Source organism: Chanos chanos, chromosome 7 (assembly GCF_902362185.1).
Source record: "Chanos chanos chromosome 7, fChaCha1.1, whole genome shotgun sequence".
Classification (NCBI taxonomy): domain Eukaryota; kingdom Metazoa; phylum Chordata; class Actinopteri; order Gonorynchiformes; family Chanidae; genus Chanos; species Chanos chanos.
In genome coordinates this window covers 2,736,659-2,745,685 of record NC_044501.1, presented here as the reverse complement: position 1 = coordinate 2,745,685, position 9,027 = coordinate 2,736,659, and the positions used below count along the sequence as shown (strand labels likewise).

At 38.8% G+C, this 9,027-nt stretch overlaps 1 protein-coding gene across 1 annotated transcript in view; it reads right to left on the bottom strand.

The window, feature by feature from the left end:
• Positions 1-326: 326 nt before the first annotated feature.
• The window catches only part of LOC115817616 (NACHT, LRR and PYD domains-containing protein 12-like), a gene marked incomplete at both ends in the record, with an annotated part of 21,639 nt that continues 12,938 nt past the window's right edge, over positions 327-9,027 (bottom strand). The window contains one exon of the mRNA XM_030780945.1: positions 327-492. Coding sequence (XP_030636805.1) covers positions 327-492 — 166 coding nt within the window. The remainder of the gene's footprint in view (positions 493-9,027) is intronic.

Below are 9,027 nucleotides of genomic sequence, written 5' to 3'. Positions count from 1 at the left end.
GAATTCAGTACAGTAATCAACATATCAAGAGATCATTATAATCCAGACAACACAGGAAAAGACACATGAGAAGATACATGAAAACTGATATGAATAATTAAGCAAATTCAAGCTTAATTCAAGTTTATTCAGCTATACACATACAACAGCTAAGTCCAGTGTAAAGAAATTACACGAAACATATTATAAATATTGCATTTACAATGACTAAATAATACTAAAGAAACAGTGAGAGATCTGAAACAAGGGCAAATCAAGTGTAAAGAAATGACACAAAACATATTATAAATATTGTATTTTCAATGACAGACTAATACTGACCTCAGTATCTTCAGTTTACAGTGTGGATTCTCCAGTTCCACACAGAGCAACTTCACTGAATCCTGAAGGTCATTGTTACTCAGGTCCAGTTCTCTCAGGGGACAGTTTCTTGACTGTAGAACTGAGGCTACAGCTTCACAGGACTGTTCAGTGAGATTACAACCAGCAAGTCTGGAGGGAGAGAGAGAGAGAGAGAGTGTATCTCTTAAAGTGGAATACAAACTATGTTTGATTTTGTAACTTGACGTGTAAATGATTCTGTACTCTACACTGCAGTCCACAGAGACTAATGACAAACACAAATATAATTGCAGTCATATTCGTAAATTCATACATATTCAAGTACAAAACAGTAGTCAAGCAAAACGATATGCTAACACACAGTCTAACTATGTATAAAATAATCAACATCATATCCAAGATCCAAACATGTACAACTAAAAAAAGAAAAAAAAACAAAGAAAATTGTGTGTTATCTATCAAATTCACCTGTAACTGAAGAATGAGGCAAATGATTAAAACGTTAACCCAGCATTCGTTCCGAACAAAATAACATGGCTCTCACCTTGTTCATTCACTTTCTCTCTCAATTCCCTGTCTTCCATCGTAAACCGCCAAAGCCCTGAATTACACTACCAAGTTTCCACTGCTTTCTCAAAGCCATACCTCTCTATTTTACCAACAATGGTTAAGTCGTTCATTTATTTAAAAAACTATACTGAATTAAACAGGACTCCACAGTGAGATTAAGTCGGGAGAGAGAGAGAGAGAGAGAGAGAGAGAGAGAGAGGGAGTGGGATCATTAACTCTTCATTTACCGGAATCCAACCATCCTGATTGGCTGAGTATCTTCATACTTAGGATCTGATGACATCCCTAACATACATCTTTGCTTTTTCTAGTCCTGCAGACATCTGTGCCTGAATGAGGGGTGGTGCAAGTGATTTGGAACTGCAAAAGTTATTTCTCTTCTGAAGAAGACTCTACCTTTAAAACAAAGGGCTCTTGTTTTTGATGGTTAACCTCACACAGATAAGGACAAAACATTTTAGGTGTTTTAAAGACAAATATACCCATTTAATGTTAAAGTGGCACAGCGGTGCCTACAAAGTATGGTCCTTCTCTTGTCCTGAAACAAGTTCAGTGATTTTAAGATGTAGCAAGAGTCTATGTTTGGATTTGCCAGTACACACTGTTGTGTTTCCCCATCAAAAGTAATATGGCTAACCTAAAATACAAAATAAAGAGTGACAAGAAGCTGTGAGTGTATAACAGAAGAGAATCAATAACTTTATCCACAAAAAACAAAGTATACCCAGAAAAAAAAAAAAATCCATACCCTTTGTTGTGCCATGGTATAGGGAAACTCTGGTTAATGGTTCCCTGTGAATATTAGACTTAATACTACTATCACTTGTGACCATAACCTTATTTCAGAACCTGAACCCAGTGAAATTACAGAACTGTTAGTGTTCAGTATAGGCTCAGTGTAGGTTCAGTGTTCAGAGCACTGAACTATAGAATTTTTCAGAATAACTTTATTCTGAAAGACTTCATTGTTCAGTGCTCTGAACATTGAACCTCTACATTATTCAGAAAAACTCTTCATTAGCCTTAACATATATTCAATAATAGCATTACAGCAGCAAGTACAATAACACTCTTCAATTTTAATACTTCTGGCTAACTAATTTCCTGGATCACCACATTCAGCAACTTGGAAATAATTTATCACATACTCATGGTAAAAATACGAACATGGACATGTTGTAAAATGTAGCGTGGGTGCTTTAAAGGCAATGCATTATGGGTAGTGTAGTACTGGAGCAGAGGCAGGTGGAAAAGGAGATACAGCAGAAAGTGAGTTAGTGGGGCTGTCTAATGAACGAATGGTTAGTGGGGAAACGGTGCTGGCAAGGATACACACACACACACACACACACACACATACATATGTATACTTATATGTGTGTGTGTGTGTGTGTGTATATATATATATGTATTTTTTTTTCAGTTTTTGTAAAACTGTGCTCATTTCATGGCATTAAAGCCACTCAACCTCAAGGCGATTCACAGAGTCCTGATTCACTGAGTAAAAGTAAAGTTTTGGGAGGTTACCCCGAGTTGGCTTCCCGAGCGGCTAGCACTTTGGCCCTGAAGCCTGCACATGGAGGCTTCCCTGCATCTCCTGACCACGGTCAGGGGAAGAGGATGGGAAAGGTAACACACGTTAATTACAGTGAACAAATTCAAATGGAACAGAATGAATCTAATGTTGAAAAAATAGCGATTGAGGTGGAATTAAAACACATCTGCTGCACACACACAGCAGCATCTAAACTACTCACAAGAAGACAAACAACTAACGGTAGACAATATCCTCTTTACCTAAAGTGTATGAATGAACAACTACACAAGTATGAGGCATTACTCACAAAGAGGCACACTTAACCAAAAGAACTATCTGAGTGATGTTTTGGTGGTAGTTACTTACAGACTAAAGGGTCGTGAGGGAAGCAGAGGAAAGGGAAGAAGAGCAGGCCCAGCCACATTCAGATAGGAGAGACCAGAGTTACTGAGGTTGGCAGTGGGACACCGTGAGCGAGACTTTGGTGTTGGTGCCAGTGTTACACCAGTTGGTCTGTGACCATCGAATTATGTGACTCTAGTGGGCGCTGTTGCTGCTGGGAAGCTTGAAATCGCTCACACAGACGAATTTGTTACGCAAACAATGTAAGCTCATAGACTGTAAACAAATGAAGTTGAAGTGCGGAGTGTTTGTTTACAAATGCTGGTTAATCACATCATAAAATATGGAAGCAGTAAAGTGCCATGAATTTATATATAATTTAGTTTTCTTGTGAATATGTGTTATTTTTCTTTGTTATCTCAAGATCTTGACTTATTTATGTCATTATCATAAAATATCAAAACTAAATAAACGTTTTCCAGAGATGTCAAAATAATTAAGCCATTATTACGGGAGAACAAAGTCTCGTTATTTCATGATAATGACACAAATAACTCTAGATCTCGAGAAAACAAAGAAAAATGACGTGTTAGTATTCTCTGTTAAATTGTTATTATCAAGGTGTATATATAGACTGCAGTATACAAAGGTGTGTGTGTTCTCAGCCTGTGTGGACGTGGTGGAAGTAAACTGTTAAAACATAAATTACTTGCAATGATGTATTCACTATAATTCCAGGTTCCACCAGTTGACATTAGTTTAATCCATTTAAATACCAACTGTAACATTTCACACACCACGTGAGTTCACGTGAACTCAATAACCCAGTTGTCTCCAGCTAAAACCAATACAGACCATTCGAGACCAGTTCAACCAATACAGACCATCTGAGATGAGTTCAACCAATACAGACCATTTGAGACCAGCAGTTTCTATCAGTTGTTTTTCAACTGGAACCAGACCAATACATTCCAGTAGAAATTTCTATTGGTTTTTCTACTGGGCTTTCCAGTAGAAACCAGTTATGAAACCAGTTGAACGTGTCTCAATTTCCCTATAAAAACCAATAGGAGCCAGTTGAAATTGCTATTGGTTTTCTACTGGTTTTCAACTGGATTTCTGCTGGGATTTTCTACTGGTTTTCAACTGGAATTTCCACTAGGGTGTACTTAAGTACATTTTTCATGTATCTGTACTTTACTTAAGTAGATTTAGTTGTGGGTACTTTTGACTTTTACTCCACTACATTTTACAGCAAGTATCTATACTTTCTACTCCACTACATTTCTACAATGCATTGCGTTACAAGTGTCACGCTGGCGGTGTGGTGCAGGACCCAAGTGCAAAGACACTATGATGTGGGTGAAAAAACGGAAGACTTTACTTAAAACGAAGATCAAAATACAGGTGTAAACTAATAACAAAAGCCATTAACAAAAAGGTGCAGCATGACAATGTGCACTAAAACACAAACAACGATAGACAATGGATGAGGCAAACACTAGGACTTAAATAGAAGGAGAACTGAACAGGGCAACACAGGATTGGTTGAAACTAAACAAGGTTAATAATGAGACAAACAGGTACAGGTGAGGGGCGGAGACAGACAGAGCAGGAGCACAAAGACATGGCAAACTAAAAGTCCAAAATGGCGGTGCAGGTTGTGACAACAAGTTACAGTCACATTGCGTTTTTTTTGTTTGTTTGTTAGTTTAAAGTGATCAATGGAGAGAGGGGAATTGGTCCACTGAACCAATCAAAGCGGGCAGGTAATGTTAGACCCTCCTTCAACACAAGCGGGGTGCGCCCGCAGCAGCAGCAGCAGCAGCAGCAGCAGCATCAGCAGCATCAGCAGCAGCACTAACCGGTGATAAAACACCCAAAATGGATTCGAGAGAGGCCACCACGGAGATTCAGCCATTAGACATGCGCCACCCATGGCCTTATTTAAAGGAGTTGTTTGAGATAACCGGTTCTAAAAATGATTCATGGAGATTCCGGTGCTGTCTTTGTCTCCCTCGAAAACATGAGATACAAGCTTTCAAAAATTCGCTAACAAATTTGAAGAAACATATCGAGGTAAATTAAGTTGCTTAACGCTACCTGACTTTTGTATGTTAAATTAATTTAGGTTAGTGAAGTCTTATGTAACCTTAGCTAGCTTCTTGTTCAAATGCACCATTAGCAACAAGTAAACACGATTAAATTATTATAATCTAGTGTTAACTGGCAAGTAACACATGCATGTTGCTAACGCAATGTAGTCTTGGTCCTGGGTGTTTGCTTGGATGCTAGATCCCGGGGACAGCGGTGGTTATATTGCTTATGTGGCTAGGGGCTCCTTAGCCCTGTGCTCCTTCAGAGTTAAGGTTTAAAATCAGTTGGTATTATAGAATGACAGGATTAACATTGTAGTAATTACTTTAAAGATACCTTTGTCTTATTTACACTAAAATGGAATTTAAAAGTCAGACTGTCAACCCTACTTGGCATGCTTATATTGAGCCAAACCAAATTTCCATCTCCTGTAAGAACAGTCTGGCAAAAGTATAAATTTTGTAATAGATAATATGTTGAAATCCTGTGTTAGGATCAGTGCCTATTCCTTTGTTAGGTTTGTTTAATGCCCCTTTTTTCAGGCAGACTTTGACTTGAATGTGTTTACTGCAGTCAATATAACACAATGGTTTTGCATTGTGTTATATTGTGTTTGGTTTTATTTACAGTTAAATAAAAACTTTCAAAGGTATAATCAGTTCTTTTTCTTATTTTGCTTAATGGCATTTAACTCTGCAGGTCACCCCTGAAATTCTGATTCACAGAATCGTAAGTCCAAGTGTGAACTGTGTCACAGAGGGTAAACACAATAAAAACAATAACCTTTCAAATAATTGATAAGAGATTGTTTGCCAGTGTTATCAGTAGCATCATCTGCAGCGTTGTTAATTAAAATGGCACAGCCCATACTATTGATGTATTAAACAAAATATACATACAGTAGGCACACAATGATATTGTAGACCATTGCATTAGGGAATACATTCAGCAAGTACTTTTACTTTTAATACTTTAAGTATATTTAAAAGCAGGTACTTACTTACTTTCACTCAAGTGAAAAGGTTAATGTGGTACTTTTACTTTTACTAGCGTACATTTTTATCTGTTTATTTGTACTTTTACTTAAGTACAGTGTTTGAGTACCTCCTCCACCACTGCTGAATTCTCACCAGGAACTAACCACTGAGGTGATCTGGTCTTCACTGGGATTGATTTTTATCAACATTTGACCAAATGGTACGGGGGGTGCTGCACTAAAACATCATGCCTGGTGTCTGTTAGGTGATAAGGCAAGTGGTTTTTGCTTTGGTGTGTACTGGTCCTGATCACAGAGAGGCTTGGGCCATAAAAAGGGTCAGAGAGAGAGAAACTGGAGGACATGGGGAGAGTCTGTACAATGTTACATCTCAGAATCACTGAAACATTTAATAGCCCACGCATTGCAGTGTAAAAAGTCTCTCCTACAGTTGCTGTCCAACACCCTTAATTCCTTTAAACAAAATCCCTCCTAATCAATAACTTACAAAGCTCGCCTGGTGTTGTTCACCACTGGTAGCAATTTCTTCAGCCCTTCATCTGATCCTCTGTATTTCTTCAACTCAAACTTTTCCTGAGTTTCCTCTGACATCATCAGCACAAAGACCAGAGCTGACCACTGGGCAGATGACAGATTCTTCACTGAGAGATTTCCTGAGGTTAGAAGCTTCTGGATTTCAGACAAGAGTGAGTCATCTTTCAGCTCACTCAGACAGTAGAGAAGATTAATGCTCTTCTCTAATGAGATATCCTCATTGAGTTTCTGTCTAATGTAGTCAACAGTTGCCTTCACATTCTCTGGCCTCATTTCTCCTATTGGCAGTAGTTTCTTCAGGTGTCTCTGATTGGATTCCAAGGACAAGCCAAACAGGAAGCGGAGGAAAAGGTCCAGATGTCCATTTTTACTCTGTATTGCTCTTTCCACGGCAGTCTTGTGGAGATCATAGAGGTTGTGCTTGAAGACCCATTTTATTTTCTGTCCAGCTCTTTTGAGGAGTGGATTGGTTTTGTTGCTGAGAAATGAGACAAACACATACAGAGCTGCAAGGCATTCCTGAACACTCAAATGCAGAAAGCTGAAAATTCTCTCCTCCTCTTTAAAGATCTGTGTGCACACTCCTGAGTAAATGGTTGCTTGATTGACATCAATGTCACTCTCTCTGAGGTCTCTGTCATAGAAAATCAGATTACCCTTTTCCAGCTGCCGAAATGCCAGTTCTCCAAGTTTTAGCATGTGTGGAAGTGACTCTCGATATTTCTTTTCCATCTGGTCTGTCTGACAGATTAGGAAACGTATATACATTTCAGTTAAAGTTTTGGGTAATTCCTCATGATTGTGTTCATTCAGAAGTTTTAGGAGAACAGTGGCTGAAATCCAACAGAACACCGGTATGTGACACAGGATGTGAAGACTTCTTGATTTCTTAATATGTGAGATGATACTTCTGGCTTGGTCCTGATCACTGATTCTTTTCCTGAAGTATTCCTCCTTTTGTATGTCTGTGAACCCTCTCACCTCTGTTACCTGGTGAATGTATTCACTAGGGATCTGGTCCACTGCTGCAGGTCTGGAGGTTATCCAGATGAGAGCAGGGGGCAGCATTTCCCCCCTAATAAGGTTTGTGATCAGAACATCCATTGAAGTTTCTTCCATAATGTCACTCACTATTTCATTTTCTGAGAACTTCAGAGGAAGTCGGCTTTCATCCAGGCCATCGAAGATGAACATGATTCTCCTGTTCTCCAATGGGAGAGATTTCATACGCTTTGTGTCTGGGAAACATCGGTGAAGCAGTTCCAACAGACTACAGTCTCTTTTTGTCATCAAGTTCAAACTGCGGAATGGAATAGGGAAAATAAAGTCTATATCCTGGTTGGTTCCATCCTCAGCCCAGTCTAGAATGAATTTCTGCACTGAGACGGTTTTTCCCACACCTGCAATCCCAAGTGTCAAAATTTTTTTGATGTGACTTTCTTTAAAGATCTCAGAGATCTTGACTGGAATTTCCTCTTCGTCAGGTCTCCTGGATGCTGCTTCAGCCTGTCTCACCTCATGTTCATTACAAACTCCTCCTGTTCCTCCCTTCACTATGTAGAGCTCGGTGTAGATGGCATTTAGGAGCTGACATTCATCTTTCATGTTTGTCACAGGGTTTCCTTCATGAATCAAGCCATATTTAATTTTAAGGCTGTGCTTTAGGTGTGTTTTGACTGAATCCTCTTGTGTATCTGTTGAAATGTTGAAATGTTGAAATGGGGGTGGTTAAACATGTTTGACCATTTTGGTCTTTTGTGGAGAGCATGGTTACAGGCGACTGTAAGAGTGACTTCAGATTCATTTACCTTCTTGTACAGAGTGAGGGGTGGTGACACTGATTAAATGCACTGGACCATAAAATATGTTGCCAGTGATTTCAGGAGCATTAACTGAAGCTCCAGTCTGAGCTGAGATGCTGGTGTGGCTTGAACCAGTCTGAGCTGAGTCTGTATTGTTGAAAAAGGGGGGGTGGGGGGGTGGGGGGTGGGAAGTGTTTAGAGTAAAGACAGCAGAAATAGTTATTTAAGATTTAAAGTCTATATAAACATTAACATTAAATGTTTGGATATAAATATATGTGCTGAAATCTTGGACAACTAGTATAATACAGCCCATCACCTGACATTCCCATCCCCCACATATGTAAAATATACTTAAACATTTACCATACTGGTCTTTTGTAGCAGCTTCCTCTGAAAGATAAAGAGATTTAAGACTATTGTTTTATTGAAACCTGTTTTCTTAAAAGAAAAAAAATAGGCAGTGAATGATGTGGTGAACAGTTCTGTAATATGAATCATTACCAAGTCTTTCCTAACGTAATATTTACTTAATACTGATTCATCATAACTCAGGTTTACAAACCAGACTGTAACTGAGACCATGACTGAATGTGACCGCAAGAGTGACATCAGATGTTGCTGCAGATATTGCATATTATCCCACATGATTGCCTTTCTTTTGTGAAATTAACTTATTTGACCTTAGAAGTACCTGTCTGGCACTGAATGGTTTACAACTGTCAAAGTAAGTCCAATAGTTTCATAAAGTAGTGGTGATGTTGGTTAATTTACCTTCCTGTGTAGTATAGAGTGAGGAGTGGTGA